This window comes from Brassica napus, chromosome C6 (genome assembly GCF_020379485.1).
Source record: "Brassica napus cultivar Da-Ae chromosome C6, Da-Ae, whole genome shotgun sequence".
Lineage (NCBI taxonomy): Eukaryota > Viridiplantae > Streptophyta > Magnoliopsida > Brassicales > Brassicaceae > Brassica > Brassica napus.
The window spans coordinates 10613185-10636284 of NC_063449.1; the positions used below are offsets into that span (position 1 = coordinate 10613185).

Consider the following 23100-nt stretch of genomic DNA (forward strand, 5'->3'; position numbering starts at 1 on the left):
GATGAGGGCTCTATTTTCTGACCCAGCTGGTCTGCCATAACCTTAGGAAGTACACTGACTGATGCTCCTGTGTCACAAAGTGCATGGGGAAATTCAATACCTTTTACCATATATGGTATTGCAAACTTCCCATGATCACTCTTCTTCTTCAATGTGATTCTTAGTTTCATCATTTCCCTGATGTAATGAAACATTCTCTTAATGTCTTCCTCAGTCTCCTTAGTCTCTCTGAAGAACATCCACAGCCGGTGTGTGTAATAAACTTCATCAAATTGTTTCTCCACTGGGATTCTGAGGACTCTCTTAGTGAAACCATCCATCTCCTTCTCATTAGCTTCCCTCTTAAGGTGTTTAGGAATCTTCTCCTTCCTTTTCCTTAACACTCTTCCCTCAGTTGCCTCATCAACTTGCATAGGCTCTGGTGTAGTGTCTGAAGGGTTGGGTGTAGGTTTTGTTGGGTTTACTAAAGGTTTAGGTGGTGGTCTGAGTGTGTTGATTTGGTTACTATCAATAGATGGTAATAGCACTCGGTAGGTGAGAGGTGCCCGGCGATCGACGGGAGGTGAGGGGGGTCGATCGATGTCGGTCTCTCTTTGTCGATCGATGTCTGGCTCATGCGGTCGATCGATTTTGACATAGAAAGGGGAGGGTGGGTGAGGATGTTTTTCTACGAATTCCTCGTGAGTAATGATTCGAACTGCACTACACTCTTCAATCGATTCAGCAGATGATGTCGATCGATTTCCATAGTAATCTGTCGATCGATCTTCATCCTGGTATGTTGATCGATGTGCATCCATTGACATCGGTCGACACCAATGTGATCCGGCGAAGCTCATGGAGCTTTCAACTTCGAAATTTCCTTCTCCAAGCTTCTCATGCTTCATCACTTGCCAGAAATCATCATCTAGGATGGCATTCACGTGGTGTTTTGCCTTCTCATTAGCTTCCCTCTTAAGGTGTTTAGGAATCTTCTCCTTCCTTTTCCTTAACACTCTTCCCTCAGTTGCCTCATCAACTTGCATAGGCTCTGGTGTAGTGTCTGAAGGGTTGGGTGTAGGTTCTGGTGGGTTTACTAAAGTTTTAGGTGGTGGTCTGAGTGCGTTGATTCGGTTACTATCAATAGATGGTAATAGCACTCGGTAGGTGAGAGGTTCCCGGCGATCGATGGGAGGTGAGGGGGTCGATCGATGTCGGTCTCTCTTTGTCGATCGATGTCTAGCTCATGCGGTCGATCGATTTTTGACGTAGAAAGGGGAGGGTGGGTGAGAATGTTTTTCTGTGAATTCCTCGGGAGTAATGATTTGAACTGCACTATACTCCGCAATCGATTAAGCAGATGACGTCGATCGATTTCTAGAGTAATCCGTCGATCGATCTTCGTCCTGGTCTGTTGATCTATGTGCATCCATTGACATCGGTCGACACCAATGTGATCCGCCGAAGCTCATGGAGCTTTCAACTTCGAAATCTCCTTCTCCAAGCTTCTCATGCTTCATCACTTGCCAGAAATCATCATCTAGGATGACAATCACGTGGTGTTTTGCTTTCTCAACTCCTACCTCTCTAGCCAAGGCTTCTTGCCTTTTTACAGTGTCTGCAGTCTGAACCACTTGCATTTCAAGCTTCCTTACTTGAGTCCCTAAGGTCTCAATCCTTGTGTTCTGGCTGTTGTAGGCTGAATCTATCTTCCCAATGAAATCCACAATGAGTTGTTGCTGTCCTTCTAGAACTCTGTCAAGCATTGCTTCGATCTTGCTTTCCTGAGTCTGAGGTGGTGGATTCTGGTAGTATGAGTTTCCATAGCCTCTGCTGTTGTTGCTGAAAGGTTTCTGGAACTGTGAACTCTGGTTACTCCTCTGACCATTGCCATAGAAGTTTTTGTTTCCACCCTCGTTTCCAGACCTCTGAAATCCAGTACGTCCAATGTAGTTTACATCTTCTTCTCCTTCCATGTCGACAATTACTTCTCCTTCAGCTGAGCAGACCTACTTCCTAAGAAGCTCATGAACCACATCTAACTTTGTTCTAACTTCGTCCATCTGCTCCTATCCTAGGGATGTTACAGACTTCTTCCTCTCAAAGTCAGTGTTCTTGGTGCTGATGTTGTTTGCTAGATTTTCTACCAGTCTCATAGCTTCCACCGGATTCCTGGTGTTGAAGTTTCCCTCGCTAGCTATATCAAGAGCCATCTGATACCTCAAGGCGATACCTCTGAAGAAAGTGCTCAGCAGTTGCACTTCATTGAATCCGTGGTGTGGACAGTCTCGCTGGAAGAACTTGAATCTGATCCACACATCTTTAAAAGACTCTCCAGTCTCCTGCGCGAATGTAGCAATTTTTCTCCTCAAGTCTTCAGCGCGTACCTCGTCAAAGAAGTTTCGCAAGAAAGCATTCTTGATGTCGGCCCAGGACGTTAGAGATCCTGTGGGTAGCTGCTTAAGCCAGTGCATCGCTTCTCCAGTCAGAGTATACTTTAAGAGCTTGCACAATAGGTAGTCCTCAGGGACTCCATCCATACGAATATCAGCGATAAGATCCTCGAACCTCTCCAGATGGTCTATAGGATGCTCGTGCAGTAAACCAGAGTAGGGTATCTGCGACACGAGTGTGTAGTACTGAGGCTTCAGCTCAAAATTTTCCTCCTGAATCTCTGGAAGTCGAATAGCTAATTTGTTGGCGTAGTACTCGTCTGGACGATTGTAGTCAGCCAGTGCCTTTGGTGGAGCAGCCTCTTCTACAGGTTGAGCAGCTCCTGTAGCATCAGCATCAGGGATTACAGTCCCCTGAGCGTCTAGTTTCTGACCTGTTGCATTACGCAGATGACCATCCTGGTCATACAGGTTTCCATTCTCATCCTGTCTGAGAATAACAATCGCAACCATGCTTCGCGACTGAGGATCGATCGATGTACGCGGTGTAGAATCGGTCGATGTCAAACGATGTATATCGGTCGACGATGAAGGTCAGGTGTCGCTCGATGGGTGGGTACGAGAGTCAGTCGACGTGAAAGCTTCTGCGTCGATCGATGTGGAACGTTGATCTTTGCGGATCGTGTGTTCCAAGTGAGCAGGATCTTCTAAGAATAGCATGTGTTTTTTCCTTGTTGCTTCTGGTACTGCTGGACATGCACCTGAAAAGACAAGAAAAAAATTTGTGTCAGAATGGGGGTAAATAAAAAGAAAAGAATTAATAACACTAAATCTAATGGAGATCAAAGCTCTCCGGCAATGGCGCCAAATTTGATACCACTCAAATTACCCTAAGAAGTGAATTACTCTCTCAAATAAGAGGTTCAATTGTAGTACTTAGGGATCGAATCCACAAGGAGCTAGGGAACCTATTAAATCTAGTAATTTATTAATTCTAAGTGTTTGTTGTTTTATGGTTTAAATATAAATAGCAATCCTAATTGAGCAAGTCTATTGCTCGACTAACAAGATGATTTGGGGGTGTAACTTATTGGAAAGGTATTAGATGCAGGGTTTCTATTCAGGTGTTGGAGATTATAATCCTATAGATGCCTATCAGTTGCATGCAGGATATATTAGAGCTCAACCCCTTAAACACAGTGATCAGCGATGGCAATGTTTCACTCGTTAACTAACTAGATCTTGGATCTCAACTGTCGTTTATTAACCATAAGAAAGTGTCGATCGATGGTCCTATAGGGATATCGATCGATACACCTTTCACAAATATCGATCGATTATCAGAAGACAATATCGATCGATGCTTTTAGTTAAGCCTTAGGCGTAAGTTGATAATGCTCACTAGCTTTCTAGTTCAGCGGTAGCCTTTTTCCAGTTGTCTAGTATGACAGATTAGGTTCAGGACTGGATGGTCAAGGATGCTTGACTCATGCAGATTCCTAGGTTCAATATTCTAGTTAGCTAATCTAAAACAAGCATTAAGAACAATCAATCAATGAATATCACAACTTAGCAATCTATAGTGGGGGGTAATCCTTCTAACCTATTTGAACCCTGAATCTAACAAGTAAACTACTCAGACATAGCTAAGCAATTCATGACACAAAATATAAATAAAAACTGCATAGAATAGAATAGATGAATCAATGGAGTTCCAATCACAAATCTCTCTATGATCTTCTCTCCTAAAACTCTCTGCTGAAAATAAGAATACAAAGGTGGCCAAAAGCTCCCTTGCCTCCTAACACTTAGGCAAGTATATAACTATTAGGTTAAAAACTCGTCAGGGGTAATCTTGTAATTTGGTGAAGTCTTGGGTTTAAAGTCGGCTGGAACCAAGTCGTGCTTCCGCGTCTCGACATCGATCGATGGTACAGGATGTACATCGATCGATCATAATCTTCAATCGTCGTGGCTCCTCTTCTGTATCGATCGACGACACTGAATGTACATCGATCGATTGTGTCTTCTTCGTATCGACCTCTAATGGTCAGCTCGGATGAATTCTCATTTAAGCTCCTAAATGCTCCATAATCATCACTTTACTCCAAGATACTTCTGAACCTGAAAACATACCTAATAGAATAGAATATATAGTATATAGATAGTAAAATACTTATATACCATGGGTAAAAATGGGTCAAATCCATGGTATATCAAGTGGTATGTAACCAAAATAAAAATTTGCTATAGAAATATACTAGTTCATTAATTTATAAAATACTATTTACAAAACTGTTTTAAAATATCATGAGAAAAATTCATAACAAATAATTTTGTTACTAAATAGAGTTCAACAAAAGGTATAATAAGTTACAAAACATAAACAGTAAAACACTAAAGTTTCATTAATATTTATATCGAGATATAATTATAATCTGCAACAATTATATTCTAAAACATCATTTTTCTGATAAATTAGAAAATATTAACTATTATTTATGATATTAATAAACTGTATATATAGTATTTTAAAGTTGAGTTTTACTTATTTTATCAAATTATATTATATTTTAAATGATTTAGCTTGGAGATAGACTAATTCATTTTCATAAAATAAATCATTTGTGTAAAAGTGTTTTAAAAGGTAAATATTCTTGAAATAAATTTAGTATTATTTATTTAAACTTTATATTTTATATGTAAAATTGAAATATAAATAATAGATATAATGTATTATTACATTTTCTGAATTAGTTTTTGCTAATTTTGTATTCTCTACAGAATAGAGAATATGAAGTTTACTATCATTTTAATTCCAACCAAAAATATTTATTATAAACAACAATATGATCTCAGATTTTTTTTATTTGTTGTTTGTCTATAATATCGTTTTCAATCTATAATAATTTTAAAAGCTTCATAAAATTAATATAAATTTATATAAAATAGTTTTTATCATAACTTTCTGTCCATTGGACGGGCCAACCCTAGTTAAAAATATAAGAGAAAGGCTGGAAAGTATCTCAAATGTAGAAGTGTCATAGTTCTATGAATTATTCCAACTAGGCTCATTTTTCTATAAATTTTAGTAGTATGTAAATTCTAATTTAGATCATCATGATCACGAGTAAGTTGAATAACCATATAAATCTATACAATAAATATAATAATAATATTGATGAATTTAAAATATTAAAATAATTTTTTAGAACATAATAAAAAAAGTAATTATTAAAAATAATTTCAAATATGAAATGAAAATATCTAATTTGAGATAAATGATTTTGTGGAAAAAAAAATCACCTCGCTCTATGTTTTGATATAAGATTATTTAAATGATTTTAGAATAATATTATGTTTTCCTAAAAAAATCTTATATAATTTTTTAAAAAATAATAATTGATATATCACTTATATTCATCTTATATAGATAAAATGAAAATTATATATATATATATATATATATATATAATTTTGACTCTAAAAAATATAAGCTCATGAACTAACTCATGCTCATGAACTAGCTCATGCTCATTAAAACTCACATATAACTTGCAAGCTAAATTAAGCTTGATCATTAAAACTCATTTAATAAATGAACCTAGAAAATAGAATTCTTGCTTAAGAAAAATCGAAATGAGGTGAGTCAAGTCAGCTCATGAGCTCCCAACTCATTTTGACACCCTTATTTGAATAAAATATATTTAGATACTCATGCGAAATGTTTTCTATTGTTGTCAAAAAAAAAAAAAATACTCATGAGAAATCCTCTTCGCAAATGTAAATTTGTAAATGGTTTGATTTAAAATATATATTTAAGTTTAATCAACTAACTCAATTCCATTAAACTACTGATATAAATCAAGTTAGAATCTTAATTTGATAGCTCTTTTCTCGCAATTTCTAAAACAAAGGTTCTTAAAACAAAATATAGTATTTAAATTAAATAAATAATTTTGATTTAAACTAAATCACTAGATTGTTTAGATAAGAACATGTGGAATAAAATCCATTTGGATGATAGCATGTAGAAGTAAAGGTTCTTAAGAGGTTTTCTCAAATAAGAATCGATCATTTATCACTATATGATAATACTCAATTAGTGATTACTAATTATATATATAAATTTTTGGTGTGATGATGGTGTAACAATATTTAAAAAAAAAAAATTCCTTTCTCTCTTGCTTGTACGCAATCTAAACTCTAGCCGCCTCAGCCGGTGGTGGTTGTGTCTCCACTGCACTGCCGCCGGCTACCTATGTCTCTCCTTTTTCCTTCTCCTCTCTCTCTCTCTTTCCCTTTTCTTTCTTTCTCCTGTTCCTTCCGATATACTTACTTCTCTGGGGAGTCAGCTCCGACGTCGTTGTTTGGTGCTAGGCTTTGCTGGAGTGGTGGTAAGGACCTGGTTGGAGCTTGAAGTAGGTGGTTCTTTTGGGTGGTGTTCAGAGATTTGGTGTAGATCTGACCAGATCTGGATGTTGTGGTTGTTTGAGCGGTTTTGCCGCTTTGCTGCTCCGATGTTTTCTACTCGATTTGATGATGAACGTTCCTCGTTTTCGGTTTGGGAGGTTGGGCTCTCTGTCGTCTTCTCTTCATATCTGCCTATTATGGAAAGCTTAATCGTCATTATACACAATGATTTACAATATATAGAGAGTACATGTGAGGGTTTATACAAACAGTAATTACACTTAAGTCCCTTAATATATTGTATCTTTATACCCTCCCTCAAGATGGAGGCAGTTCCTTGACACCAATCTTGCTTCGTAGTTCAGTGAATAGCGGATGAGGCAATGGCTTTGTAAGCGAGTCAGCTAACTGGTCTATAGTTAACTGGTCTATAGTGTGGACATGTTGAACACGCAAGACCCCAACCTGAAAATTACCACTAAAAAAGTGATAATCAAGAGCAACATGTTTCATCCTAGAATGAAATATCGGGTTTGCGCAGAGGTATGTCGCTCCGACGTTATCACAATAAATGACCGGTGATGTGGGAAGTCTGATACCGATTTCAGAAAGAAGTGAGCAGATCCACCTTAGTTCTGAAGCAGTGTTGGCCACAGCTCGATATTCAGCTTCCGTAGTTGATCTCGCAATGCTTGGGTGTTTCTGCGACGACCATGATATAGGAATGCCACCTATGTAGATTAAATAGGCATTTGTGGAAATGTAGTCGTCAACATTGCCTGCCCAATCGGCATCTGAGAAAGCATGAACCGTGAGTGGTGTATTGGCGCTCAGGAAAATACCATGAGAGGTCGTGCCGGCCAGATATCTCAAGACCCGTTTCACTGCCTGCCAATGAAGATCAGTCGGTCGATGCATGAATTGGGAGAGCCTATTGACTGCGAACGCGATGTCTGGCCTTGTGAGAGACAGGTACTGAAGACTCCCGAGAACCATACGATACTCTTTAGGGTCTTGGAGAGGTGTACCCGAAAGTAGAGATAGATTTGGCATGGGTTGCATCGGAGTGTTGACAGGTTTTGCCTCAGACATGTTGAGCTTGTGAAGAAGATCAGTAATGTACTTCTTCTGCATCAGATGGAGACCTTGTGGAGATTGGATAGCCTCTATTCCCAAAAAATAACTCAAATCACCAAGGTCTTTGAGTGAGAATCGAGAGCTGAGGGAGGCAAGTACAGCCTGGACAGACACAGAGTCTCCTGCAAGAATTATGTCATCTACATAGACAAGGATATAAATGCAGCTATTTCCTCTGTTGTAGATGAAAAGGGACGTATCAGCTAGAGAGTTAGTGAAGCCCGATTCCAGAAGAAACTTGCGGAGCTCAGTATACCAAGCGTGAGGCGCCTGTTTGAGGCCATATAGCGCCTTGTTCAAGCGACAAACATGATGAGGTCTGTCATGTCCCCGATCCTGGATAGGATCGTCCGGACGGACTGTGGTGCGAGGAAACGCACCAGTCAGGTCATATGACCTAAAGACAAGTATATCATGGCCTGAAGGTAAGGTTAAGGGCATCAGGAAGCTAAGGCATAGCTAATCCAAGAAGGAGACAAGCTCAAAGGAGCTGGACAAGATCCAGGTGAAGCTCGATGAAGTGAGTGATCAGAATGGATCATGGGAAAACTAAGTCTAGGTCTGGAAATTGACCAAGGGACTTAGAAGGATTAATGAAGATAAAGGAAGCAAGCTGGACACAGTGTATAACAGCTGGGCGATGCAGTAAGCAAGCTCGACCAGCTAGGTGAAGTGTAGTGCAGCTCGGTGTAGCTCACTGAAGTATAGGTCAGCTCCCTGAGCTGGATGGTCTAGCTCAATCAGCTGGATCATCTGGGATCAGCTCAACTCAGCTGGATTGAGTGTTCAGGTGTTGGGCAGTTGGGCCGGGTCTGGACAGTGGCCGGGCCATGTGGGTGACCCGTGTGTGCCGATGGGCTAGTGGGCTCTTGGGATTGAGCCAGGGGCATGGGCAGCCCGTGTGGGATAGTTTTGGACATGTCCAGGAGTGGTTTGGCAGTTCCAGGGCGTGTGGTAACTGCCATAGGCGAAAGGGTGCAATCTGTACCATTGATTAAATCAATGGCCAGAAATGATACCGAAGGGATGCAATGGTTAAGAAGTAACCACCCCTTCTCCTATATAAGGAAGGCAAGTCCGTGCCTTTGCAGGCACGCCAGAGCTTCCTTCTACACCCTGAAACACAAAGAATCCAGAGAAAAATACAGAGAATTGGTCGGATTTCCAATCCAAGACCCATGGTGGTGTGAAGGCCATAAAGAGACAGTTTTGGGGCAGATCAAGGGGGAAGTTGAGAACGACCCTCTGAACGGTTTTGATCATTGTTAACAACACCCAAAGCCTTATCTGGAGCCTGTGAACACACGCAAATAGTGAGGAAAGGAGGGAGTTGGCCGGAATCCATTCCCAAGGGCCAATGCAGCCTTAAAGGGAGATTGGTGTGGAAAGCAGTTTCATGGGAAACAAAGAGGGAAGTGATGCACGACCTTTGGATTGTGATTGATCATGGATGATCATGTCTAAGGATTCCTCTGTGTCTTGGGAACACACGCAATTGGTTAGGAGAGAAGGGGGAAGGCTTGACTCCACTCTCAAAGGCATGAACAGCCTTGAAGATGGATGCAGTATAGAAACTGGTTTCATGGAAGTTCCATGGAAGGAGTGATGGGCACGAATCATGGTTAGATCTTATCAATACTGGGAGTATGTGATAAGGGTTTGATGAAGGCGTGCTAGGAGGAGCATGGACGCCCCTGATGAGGTAACAGGTGGGGACTGCAGACCATTGGACATAGTCTGGTACACTATGGGCAGATCTGGTCCTGCAGTTACACCTTACTCTGTTTTATGATTATTAATCATATTATCCCTTCTTCTTATGATTGAGATTGATGATTAGACATAGTAGCACTGAACCATGGCTTGGCCGGTTCAGAAGAACCCTCCATGGCCTTGGTTTGGCAGCTAAGTCCGGATCTCCTACTTCCTGATGGATTTATGGCGATCTGACTTTGGAATCCTCTTAGTGGTGAATTATCATGAATTATCATGGTATTTGGAGATTTTTATCTGATTGATTTCGAGATGGTCAAGGTGGCTGGTGGGGCTGTTCTAGGTCGAGATCCATAGGATCGAGATCGGTTCTTGGAATTCTGAATTGACCATTCTCTTAGTTAAGATTTATCATGAATTATCATGAATCCTAATGAGTTTTTAGGGATTGATTTAGAGATGGTCCCCTGGGCCGGTTTGGCTGATCTTGGCCGAGATCTATGGGCTGGAGGCCGGTTCTGGGAAATCCGATTGGACCATTCTCTTAGTTATGATTTATCATGAATTGTCATGAATTTTAATTGATTTTTGGAGCAGGTTTGCTTGGGGTCGAAATTGCACCTGAGGGCATATTGGGGTCAGATCCTTGTGTTAGGATATCTGATCATATGTTTGTGTGCTGGAACATATTGTCACTTATGATATTGATCATAAGGAATTGCTGGTTATCAACCTTGGTTTTGGTAAGGTATGGGCAATGCATTGGCTGAGAGCCAGGAAGAAGAGTACAGCTAAGTACTTGGTGGCGTGGACCAAAGTACTAAGCTTGGGTGTTATTATTCAAGGCAGGCCGTGTGTGATCTGATCATGGGCAAGGATGGACGACCTGATCCTTTGAGGTTGGATAAAGGTGTCTGATCTGATTGATCAAAGGATGCACCGGTGGTAAGAGAAACACTAATCAGGTTCAGTGGGACATGGTTCCATGACTGATTAGGAAGTATGAAGACTCATCAGTTCTGAGTCATGTGGGGTGGTTGGTTGATTGACTTAGGATCTGATGGGCATTGTTAGTCTTTGTGAGGACTTGATCTGGTTAGTCCATGAGAGGACTTGGTATTATATTCTACAAAGCGTACTGGATGATGCATGGGCTAAGAAGGGCCAGATGCATATCAGTTACTATTGAAGACTTCCCAAAGGTTACTTAGTCTGTGGGGAGGGTTGGCTGAATGACTAAGTACCCAAGGGAAGAGTTTATGCAGGTATAAGGGAGTTGGACGAGTGGACGGGGAGCTGGGCAAAGCTACCTCGCAGCTCGATCAGCTGGAACGGAGCAGCAAACCTCAAGTGAAGTGGTTCAGCTCAACTAGCTGGGTGAGCTAGCTAAGACAGCTAAGTCAGCTGGGACAATGAGCTAACAAGCTCTGGGAATGTGGCAAAGGTATGATCTGTCAATGTTGCATAGATCTAGATAGAATGGCTTAGGGGAACGGAACCTCTGATTGTATGACTTGGTCTAGGTTCAGGATCGACCTTGGAGCTAGCTGGCAGTTGTGTTTACTGACCAGTAGCTGAGGTGATCTGACCAGACAAGTGTTAGATTGGATTTAGTCCAATGGATGATAGATGTTATTCCGCTGTGCATTAGTTGAAATGATCTAAGCTAAGGAATGACTAAGGTAGTCTTGAGCTAAGATCTGAGTTAGCCCTCGCCTATGGGCGATATTTTTAAATAAAGGGCAAAATTTTTAGAGGTTCGGTCAGTGTATAGACCGAGCGACGTAAGGCATCGACTGCGGCCTAGTCGGCCGGGATCAGGTCTTACAAGGTCGGTCACGATCAACGAACCCAGGGGGCTGAGAGATATAAACTTCATCTGTCAAGGTGCCTTGAAGGAATGCATTATTGATATCAATCTGGTGAATGCGCCAGTTCTTTTTCACAGCAACATCAAGAACCATCAAACTGTAGTCGGTTTTATAACTGGACTGAAAGTTTCAGAGTAATCCAGACCGTACTGTTGATGAAATCCTCTCGCCACAAGCCGCGCTTTGTACCTTTCAATAGAACCATCATCACGATATTTCAGTGTAAAAATCCACTGACAAGAAATGATATTTTGCTGTGTTGTTGGTTTTGTTAAGTCCCATGTGTGATGCTTCACCTGCGCATTATACTCCTCACACATAGTATTACGCCAGTTGGGATCTTTGAGAGCCTCTGCCACAGTCGTTGGTATCTTTGGGTGAGATTTCTGTGTTGTGGCGATGAGGCTAAGTTTTGATTTGGGTTTGCATATTTGATTTTTGGCACGGGTACGCATAGGGTGGATATTTTGTGGTTCATTGGGTTGAGTGTTTGGGTTTGTTTCGGAGGTTGTGGATGGTGGCTGTATAGGATCAGGTTGTGGGTTAGTGGTGATCGGGACTGTAGGAACTGTTTGTAAGATTGAGTTTTCAGGTTGAGTAGCAGGAAGAGGTTGTTCTTGCGACTGTAACAAAGTCGGTGGAGGCATAGCTGAAGCTGGAGTTGCAGCAGGAGGAGGCGCTGAAGTTGCAGTCGCAGTTGGTGAAGGAATCTCCTTACACGGGGCCATGGGCGAATGAGCTTTTGTTGGCAACACTGTTAAGACCAGTCCTGCACTCTTATTGACATCCATCTCTGTCTCTGTCACAGTCTCTGTCTCAGATGCATATGGGAAGATATCCTCTACAAACTGCACATGGCGTGACGTATAGATGCATCCTGTCTTGGTTTCCAGACACATATACACACTTTACGTCAAAGAGTATCCGAGAAATACACACTTCGCAGAACGCTCGTCCAGTTTATGTGTGGTGTATGGACGGAGCCAAGGAAAACATAAGCATCCAAATACCCGAAGCTTCTTGTAATTAGAAGTCTGATCGAAGAGCTTTGCATACGGAGATGCACCAGACAAGACCTCAGTCGGCATTCTATTTATCAAATAGACGGCGGTTGCAAAATCATACGGCCAGTATGTCTTCGGTACAGACGATTGACTTAGAAGCGCAAGTCCAGTCTCTACTATGTGCATGTGCTTTCTCTCTGAGATACCATTGTGCTCCGGAGTATGTGGAGGCGTTTTGAGATGTGAGATGCATTTGTCGGAGAGATAGGAGTGCAAAGCAATATACTCTCCCCCATTGTCTGAATATAAGGTCTTAACCCGGCGCTGGAACCGATTCTCGACCAAGGCCACAAACGCCATGAAAACCTCTTTGACTTGTGATTTTCTTTGCAGTGGATACATCCATGTGTATCTGGTAAAGTGATCCACAATAACCAGATAATACTTGGCGTTGTCTTGTGAGAATATCGGACATGTCCAGACATCACTATAGAGATACTCAAGAGCATGATGAGAAGAAATCGTGTTTGACTGAAATGGTAACTTGGTACTTTTATTGATGTAACAATCAGAAAACGAGAACTGTTTTTGAAGAGAATGCGAGACAGGTAATGAAAACTGAGAGACAACATTATGCAGAACTGAAAGAGATGGATGTCCGAGACGTGCATGCCAAGAATAGAGATCGGTCTTAGGAGATGGAGAAGCCGCGAGAACAGTGATGTTGCTTTTGTTAACCGGCCACTCATAAAGCTCATTCTTAGTTCTCCCTTGGAGTAACTTGGCTCCCGTGCTGAGATCCTTCACTTGAAAATGTGCAGGAAAGAATTCCACAGAGACACGATTAGTGTTGCACAATCGATATACAGAGATTAAATTCTTTTTAACATCAGGAACATATAAAACTTCTTTAAGTTGAAGAGGACGAGATGGTGTAGGAAGTAAACCAGAACCAGTATGAGTAATCTGAAGGCATGTTCCGTCAGCAACTTGAACCTCATAGCCTCCTGAGTATTGTTGATGCATTGACAGGTTCGCAAGGTCTGTGGTCAAGTGATGAGTAGCGCCACTGTCGAGGATCCAGTTAGCAGCATTGTACTGCAGAACCTGAGCGATATTAGCTTGTGGCTGCCAAGGTGTGGTTGAGCCACTCGAAGGTATATGTGGACAGCGACGAGCCGAATGACCATACACCCCGCAAAACTGACATTTTCCTTGATAGCCACGACCGGCGCCTTGGTTTTGATTGTTCTGAGGCTGATGAGTTTGTTGTTGCTGCCAGATATGGTTGTTCTTTGGTGGGAATCGATTGTGATTTCGATTGTTGGAGCCGTTGTTGTCCGTGTTGCGAGTGTAAGCTGCATTCGGTGTCATTGGAACAACAGTTGCAGGAGCCTGAGCCTGGAGTTTGAGCTCATAGTTGATCAGTTTCTCATGAATTTCAGTGATCGAGGGAGGAGTATCGCGTGCCTCAATCTGATCAGCAAGGTGTTTGTACTCTTCAGGAAGGCCACTGATGATATAATCAATTTGGTCTTCATGTTCAATAGGCTTGCCAAGCAAGGCAATGCGATCAAAGCGGGTTGTAAACCCTTGAACATACTCATCAATGGTTTTTTGCTCCTTTCTTCCATTGTTCTAGTTGTTGCTTGAGTTGCTTCACATGTGCGCGGCTCGGCTTAGCGTAAGTGGAGGCAAGTGTGCTCCAGATCTGAGCGGAGGTGTTGGTGGTTGAGAGCATGGGTCGAACTGCGATAGACATCGCACCCAAGAGAGGGCTGTATATGAGCCGATCTTGGCGTTTCCAGACCGTGTAGGCTGGATTCGCATTGGTGTCTCCATTGGTGGTGATCGTTGGTGATGGCGCTGTCACTGTGCCATCAAGATAACCCGACAAATCATAACCATCCATAAGTGCGAGAATTTGGCGATTCCACATCAAATAGTTGGTTGTCGTTAACTTGGTTACATTCGATATGTTAACGTTGAGTATGGAGACTGTGTCTGAGATACTGATGGTTTCTGTAGTAGAACTCGACATGGCCGGTACGGAGGTGGAGACAAAGAAGAAGAAGAAAACGAAGGAGAAGAAGGAGGAGGCGGCCAAGGAAAAAAAAATTGTTTTTAGGTTTAGAAGAATCATAGCTCTGATACCATATTATGGAAAGCTTAATCTTCATTATACACAATGATTTACAATATATTGAGAGTACATGTGAGGGTTTATACAAACAGTAATTACACTTAAGTCCCTTAATATATTGAATCCTTATACTGCCATGGTGGTTTTGGTAGGTCTTCTAGACGTTTTGTGGTGCGGTTCTGTCCTCCTCGGTGGTTAGGAGGTTTTGTCGCCATCGATGCTCTTCTCTGGTTATGCTGTGGGATCATGTGGCTAGGTGATGGTTCACTTAAAAATCAGTTTAAAGGTCTCGGGTCTTGTTCCTCTGTTTCTCCAGACGTGGCACTCTGATAGTTCACTGGGTTAGGGCCTCCGTGCATGAGTTTGAGACTACTCCTAGTTCTCGGCTGTAGTGGCGTTTGCGGGTTCCTGGGTTTTGAAGTTGTCAACCAAGTCTTTTGGTCTCGGTGGCAAAACGTTTGGGTTGTAGCGAATGTTGGATCTCTCTCTTTCTTGTGTAGGTTTGGCGGCTGTGGCGATTATGTTTCTAAGAGCATGATTATCCCCAAAAACCAATAAAGTTTCTTAAGTACACTTTAATGATTATTTAACTAATAAATGTTAGCTAAGGATCTTAGTTAAGAATCACCTAATTTTTAACCTACAATGGTAGTTTCTTAATTTGAGTTTCTTAAAAAAAAAAAATTTAACTACATAACAATTTGCTATCTTATATATAAGTTCAAACAACAAGTACAAGCAAAGCCAAGAACTTGCAATAAAAAGAAAAGGGATTGTGCTTTATACCTTCTTCCAGCATAAGTTGAAGAGAGGAGTAAGATACCTAACACACTGCTTAAAAGTGGCTACAATCTTCTTTCCTTTAGCAGTTCTCCTCTCAGTGTTCTCCACAGCATCAAGCTCTTGTTTCCACTCAATCAACAGCTAAATACACACACAACAATGTTACAACATGCTCAGCTTTAATGGAATCCACTAACAGAGACTCAAAGGCTTCTACAATCTTATTCATAAAGAGGAACAACTAACAAATATTACCTTCTAATTTCTTCACAAAGAACATTTTAGTAATTGAAGAAGCTAATACTATGAGCATAAGAAGAACCAGCAGTGGCCTATAGGACAGAGTTTCAGCTTATGGGAGAAACAAAGCAGGAAACGCTAAATTTGTATGTATCTTTTTTCAAGAAGCTCAATCTGTAAAGCAAACCAATTTTTCTACAAATAATGAAAGAGGAGGAGGGGCAACAAGTGCATAAAGAAACAAACAACATATGAGGCAAGATAAAAAAACAGAACACACAGATGAGGTAATACCGTAAGCATGTTTGCTGCGAAAGCCTTCACACCACGCAATAACTCTTGCTTCTCCCTCATTCTTCTGTTCCTCTTCTTGTGAACTTATGATCTCTGCAGCAGATCAATAAAAACACATAAAATCAGATCTCCAACTGTTCAAACTCCCGCACACTAGTTAAAATTGTGTGAATTCAGACAAGTAAAACTCTCTAAAGTCCCAACATTGTGTAGCGAACACCATTTTCGTAAGCCCTGCGCCGTGAAAGCCAAGCATGACGTCGCACGAATTAACCGTTTGCGCGAAACTCGCGACGTCTGCGTTCGCTTCCGCCACCATGACTTTGAATCCGATTTGCTTCGCCGCTCGGGCGATCGCCCCGGCGTTCGTGAACGCTCGCGATCTCCCCCTCGCCAAAATCAGCATCTGTGGTCTCCGCCGCTGATTCCTCCTCATAGTCACGGGCCTCACGGCGGCGTTGCGCAACGAGTTCGAGTCTCTACGGAATTTTCTGAAATCGGACATCGAGTACTCAGAATTCGAAGGATCGATCGTCTGGACAACGGAGAATGCTAGAGAAGAGGAGAGAAGGAGAAAAAAGAAAAAAGAAAAAAGAAAAAAAATTCATAATTCACAGTTGCTGACACGTTTATTAAGAACTCCGTTTACTATCGGTTGCAAAACCCCTCTATTAAGGAAAGGTTATCTAATTTTTTTTCTTTTGATTTAATTAATGCTTAAAAATCCACTTAAGACTCATCGATAAAGATGGTCTAAGCACTTGTCCTGATAAGAGCTTCTTCTTTGACCTACTGGTGGTGGGTATTTTCTGGTGTTGTAGTAGCTTGCGTAACAGAGAGTGACAATCAAATGTTTGGGTTATGGGTTTGAGGAGTGGAATGGGCAGTATCAGACTAAATTTAAATTTGAGGATAAATTTAAATTTGAGGATAGGATTTAAATATTTTTTTTTAAAGTTAAAATTAAAATTTTCAAATTAAAAAAATATTTTTTTTTTGGTCATTGATCCTCTTTAAGAACTATTTTTGTGACAATTGTTTTTAGAAAAAAAACTATTTGAGAGAATTACCCTTATGTATATGCTACTTTATAAGTTATGGTTTAATAATATTCTCACAAATATATATATATATATAAGGCATTAAATGCACAAATGAATTTTTTTTTTTTGACAAATACAACTCTAAAAAAAGTGTGTAATCCAAACAAGCGATGGTTGGTCCTTCGCATTATTCTGGTTTACATGCCATTGCCATGTGACTGAGCTCTGAGAGAGAAAAAAAAAAGGCTGATCTTTTAGCCTAGTTGCAAAGTTGAAAAAAAAAAATTATTAATAGACTGTTTTTCTTCAAGAGTAGTATTGTGAAAACAAAAAAAAAAATAATTAGAGTTCAAACACTTTTGAAATTTGATAATAACAGGAAACAATACCGAAGAATTTTTTTTGTTCAAACAGAAATTTCATTCATAGAAGCTTAAAATGGGTTATACGCCCAAAGGGCTTGTTTTGCAATTGAGCCGGCCCTAACATTTACCGATCTTGGAATAAAACAAAAGAAATAGACTTAAATGAGGACAACATAAGGTAGATATCACAGAGTGCGCCATAGATCTAAAGCTTCATTTCCTTCTTGTTGATTGTATTGATGAGGATTTGAAAGTCTGATAGTACTGAGATGGAGTAGAGTCCGTGAGAGAGGACAGAGGTTATGGCTATAAGAACTGCCATGGTTTCTGCCCTAAGGGGCGAAGAGACGAAAGTCGCAATCGCTGCATGTTGAGATGTTGAGACCAGATTGTAGAACCTAAAATCTACACTAAGTATTTGATAGTGATCGGGAGTTTGATCTAGGGAAGACAAAAGATGTAGGTAACGATATCTTTAGAACACAACGATGTTCACAGTTTCCAGTAGGCAAAAATGGACTTTATTGATGAATAGGATCGAATACAATAAGTTGAACTAGATCGAATTACACAAGTGAGATTAGTAAAGAAAAGGATCTAAGAACAGGAGAAAACAAGGTCGATATATGTGTGTAGCTCTCTCTAGGGTTTTCAATGTCTCCCTCTTCATGTCCCTTCTTCTTCCTTTATAAGTCGACCTCGTGATGTTCGTAACGGTTCCGAGATCTCCGTCTCTTGTTCCGTGATCTCCGATGACCTCGACGACTCTTCTTCGAACTCGACTATTTGCTATGGGCTTCAGCTCACTAAGGTCCATGTCTTTTATCGCGGCCCGTTAAGGTATTACCCAAAATTGGGTCCAACATTTGTCCCCCAGCCTCTTTTGATTGGATCGAAAAGAAAAGAGGCGGTTATCATTTAACTCGGGTCTCGTCGCTTGGTAACCGATATCGCTCAGATTCTATTTAATGATGGCTTTTGAAAAAGCAGTTTGTTGGTGCGTTTTTTTATTATTATTTTAATCGGTAACGGCTATCTTAGCCGCCGCTAGGGTGTAGACTAGGTCATCATTGTTTTTCTTGAAAGCGATGATGGAGCCGTTAAGGTGGCTTATATATACGTAGAGGATCTTCTTTTTTTCCTCAATTTCGTTTCCTCCTTCTCGTCTCTTTCTTTTGCTCTGAAATTCTCTGTTCGTTGAGCTTGAGATGTCTTCGTCGTTCAATTTCCCTCGTCCAACTACTAAAGCCTATGATCTCGAGGACCTTTACACGGCGTACGGGGTCGATCGCACTGTCGTTCTTGACTTGGCCGGTACGCATGAGACTCCTGAAACCGTGCGAGAAGGCTACTACAGAGCCTTTCTTTCTTTCTTTCACTCTTGTGGTCTTATCTTCCCGATCCCTGAGCCAATACTTGAGATTCTGGCGGAGCTTGGGTTATCACTTACTCAGATCCTCCCAAACATTCTTAGGTATCTTATCGCCTTCTTGGTTAGGGCTAGGGAGGAAGGTCTTTCTTTTGGCCTTAGTGAGTTCCGACAGCTCGTTCTGGTGAAGCGGAACCAGCAGAACCCTGGTACCTTCCTCGTGTCTCCGCGCTCAGGTTGCCACGTCATCGAGGACATCCCTTATCGCGATGAGAAGTGGCACGAACAGTTTTTTGTTTTCAAGATGGATCGAGCATCCATGGGTGATTTCGACTTCTCTCGGCTTCCTCGGCGTTGGGCCGAGAATATCAGTTTGTTTTCTTTTATCTATGTGTCGATTTTTCTCTTGGGGTAATTGGTGACTCAACTTTTCATTTTTCTTCGATCGATTCAGCTCCTTCTGGAAGCTCCTCGATGTCAGACAAGATTCGTGGTCTGATCGGGATTCTTCGGAGAGATCGTTCGAACTGGTCAACATTTGACCAAGCTCGGATTCGAGCTGTTTTTGCTATGCCGGAGGGGACCGACAGTGTAATAACCCTCACTAGCCAATAAATTTTTGGTCGAGAAAAATCCCGCTCGACCAGTTTTTAGTTGGTTCGACAAGGATTAATAAAAATAAAAATCAACGAGGTAGATTAATTTCTCGACGGGACTGTCTTGTGGTCGAATGACCTTCACTTGATAGTTTGGTCGAGTCTTAAATATTTTGGTAGAATTTTTGTTAAGCTGGACGAGATTTTTTTAGAACAAGACGAGAGCCAAAGACAAGGAATATTTGGTTGAAAAATTATTTAAAATTATCGACCAACTTCCGAAATAAATTTTAGAACTAAGTTATATCCTTCACCAGCCTGATTGTGCACTTATTCAGTATTAGACTTGCACATGCCTGCTTGCCTAGCTTCTTCAGTAACTGGCACATGACAATCACAAGCTGTCTGCTTGCCTTGTTTCTTAGATTGTCATGTGAGAAGCACATGAAGGGGCTGGATTTTCTTCAGGTTAAGGAAAGGACAGCAGCTTGTGCTGAGAGTGCTGAAGCAGCTGGCCAGCTGTCCCCACTCAGCCTAGCTTTGTCCTGAGTGAAACCCTCAACTGAAGCAAGCTCACCTCATATTTAACCCCTCTCCAGCTGCTTCCCACGTTCAAAACACTGTAGAAAAATCTAGAAAATTTCAGAGAGAAAAACAGTGAGAAAAATAGAGAAAAAGTGAGACAAAAATCAGAGGAAAAATCAGAGAAAAATTATACAAGACCTTGGGCGACTTCCTTCCATCATGTAGCTTAGTTCCTTACTGTATAGAAGATCAGAAGGTGAAAATCCAGAGTAAACCCTAGGCCTTGTTCTGTTTTTGTGAAGAACCGATTTTGATTTATGTTTTATTTTAAATCAGTTCAGTGGGGAGTTCAGTTAAGGGGGAGAACCATCTGAGTTCTTCTGTCAGTCAGTTGTTGTGGTAAGCTTCATCTCCTTGCCTCAGACCAGTCTTGATCAGAACCAGTTCATGTTTAGCTAGGGTGTTGGTCGGATCACTTGTCTAAGTGATTATATAGTTCAGTTTGTTAGTTTCGGTTTGGATTAATTTTCTGTAAACCGCTAGCTAACTGATGAAACTGTCTAGACCTAAGCTGAACTGAACTGATCCTGTACTGAATAAACCTTGTCTGAACCGAGCTGATCTGATTTAGGATGAGTAGAACCAAGCATGGACTGAGCTGATATGAACCTAGATAAACTATTATAGCTTGAACCAAACTGATCTTGTGATCATTCACTTTTGTTTCAGGTCAGAGGTGGAGTAAGGCTTTAGGTATCCAACCAGTTCCAAGACTAATCTCTTAGGTGACTCTAGAAAGATATTGAGATTGATTAAGTTAGTAAAGTCTCTGAAATTTATAAGAATGGTGTTGTGTTTACTTATTGTGAACTTCATATAAAGAGTAACCAAAATTTTAAAGTGAGGTTAATCCTAATCTTAGTACTTGTTCACAAGTAGTAATCTTAACTATGAAATAATCATGGTTTAATTAAGGATTAATCTTGGTTTAATTAAGAATTAATATTGGTTTAATTAAGATTTAATCAGAGATTAATTAAGAAGTAATCATGATTAATTAAGTACTAATCTTGGATTAATGAAGATTAATATGAGATTAATTATGGATTAATCTGAGATTAATTAAGAGTTAATTATGATTAATTAAGGATTAATTATGGATTAATTTTGAAATGATTATGGAAGTAAAATCATGTGAAGTCTTGTTATATTCACTATCCCTAAATTACCCGCATTACCGTGACTTGGTCCTGCGAACGGAACAAGGTTATGAAGATACGATGATGGGGTAGCTCCCTGGAGACCATGTACTGCATGACGATGCAGTGTCGGATTGTTCATACCAGACATTCGACAATGAGGGTGATGCTAACTCACTAGTCTCGGTTAGCCTTAGTGGTTTCTCGGGTCTAGTATATATATATATTGTATTATATGAGTATGGTAACAGGCGGGTGTTGTGGAAGTGATGTTTAAAATAGGAATTCACAATGATGATCGATATTAAAGTATAGTACTAGTACTTGCATGATCATGTATATGCATTTGATAATTGTTTGGTTTATTATTGATTGTGTTGTGATTCTAGATTCACTGAGTAAACTAGTTGCTCATGACTCATTCGTGTGTGAAGGTAACCCTTAGGGGAGAGACACTTTACTCTTTTGGACGGAAGGAGCGGCCAACCAGCGGTAGTATTTTGTTGTCCTTGCAACGTACGTTTTGATGAATATTTACTTAAAACGTTGTTGGGCGATAGGCCGTAGGGTAAACTATAACAGTTTGTAAGATGTTTAAAGTAAATAAATAATGTATAAAAGATGTTTATAAATCACGAATTCTCATATGATATTAGTCCTTGTCCGGGACGAACTAACTATCGAATATTGCTTTATCGAGTTGAAAAGCCTAGAGTAATATCCGATAGGAGTGTCTGTGTTCTTTGGTTGTTGGTCTAAGGTGATCGGATTTATTTCGAGAACCTCGGGTCGACCATCAGGGAACATCGACCGTGTCATTTCTGGTTATCTACGATCGGGGGTGTCACAGACAGGGCTCCTTTGGTTGGGGGTTCTGAGGATGAGGCCGAAAACTCCGAGGAAGTCATAGCGACTCCTTCCGTTCAGACCCAGTCTTCAGATCGATTAACTAGACAGCTTGTGAGGAGGTCGTCGTTCTGCACTTTCGGGTCTGCATCGAGGGGCCGATCTTCTGGAAAATCTCCCTTGATCTCGATTCACGACTCTGACGATGAAGATGTTTTGGGAGAGAGGTGGCCTCCTGTCTCGTTGAGCCCTGGCTTGGAAGACGAGATCGTTGCGGCGACTCGCAAACGACGCCGGTCGTCGGAGGGTGCCTTGCCCGGTTCATCTCGTCCTAGGTTTGTTCCTGAGGGAGATGGTTCTTTGTTTTGCGGCCCAAAGTGACCTAATTTCCCTCGCTGGTCGTATGAGGTCTGCGGGTTGCCGTCACCCATCTCTTGCTTCCTCAGCCGAGAAGGAACCCTACGCCAAGGTTGCGGTGGCGAGCTCTAAGGTACGTCTCTTGCCTTATTTTCCTTAAAAACTTGCTTCGAGGTGTTCGCTCGCTTATTTCGACTTCTTCTCAGGTGATGGAAGCTTTTAACGACTACGTTGTGGTGATGGAAGATCACGTCGTGGCTTCTCAGAATGACGGAGAGATCGAGAGCATCGGTTCCAAGATCAAGAGGCTTTCGAAGGAGCTCGAAGCCACCAAGCGAGAAGGGAAGAAGGATGCCGAAAAGATTGAGGCTTTGACTGAAGATTGCAGGAGAATTCACCTCGAGAACGAGGCTCTTATGACCCAGATGGTTGCTCAAAAGGCTAGAATCACGGCGCTCGAGGTCGAGAGAGATCGGGACATTCGTCGCGCTTCCCGTATTGCTCGTCGTGCTATGGCGACCCGGTACCGGGAAATCATTGAGTCCTTGAAGGATAAATGGACGAGCAAGAATAAGGAAGTATCTGCTGAGATCCAGCTGCAAGAAGTGATCGCCAACATCGATCTTCTGAACGAGCTCAAGGATGGGGGCCTGAGTGTGGACGCAGAGCTTGCTCGTTTAAAGGAGATGGAAGGAGATTGTGAGGATCTCGTCGCTTCAGCCTCCGTGTCGGATTGGTCGATCTCCGAGCTCGATCTTCCTCAAGTCTCAGATGATTCGCCGGATCAAGTCGGGGGATCGTCTGTCCCCGATGATTCCGCTTCTAGTTAA

General features: G+C 41.4%; 1 protein-coding gene across 1 annotated transcript; it reads left to right on the forward strand.

The window, feature by feature from the left end:
* Nucleotides 1-18586: 18586 nt before the first annotated feature.
* Nucleotides 18587-23100, forward strand: LOC125588333 (uncharacterized protein At3g60930, chloroplastic-like). The gene is made up of 4 exons (XM_048759629.1): nucleotides 18587-19118; nucleotides 21918-22248; nucleotides 22292-22403; nucleotides 22477-23100. Exons 1-4 carry the CDS (start codon nucleotides 18587-18589, stop codon nucleotides 23098-23100), a joined length of 1599 nt encoding a protein of 532 aa, XP_048615586.1.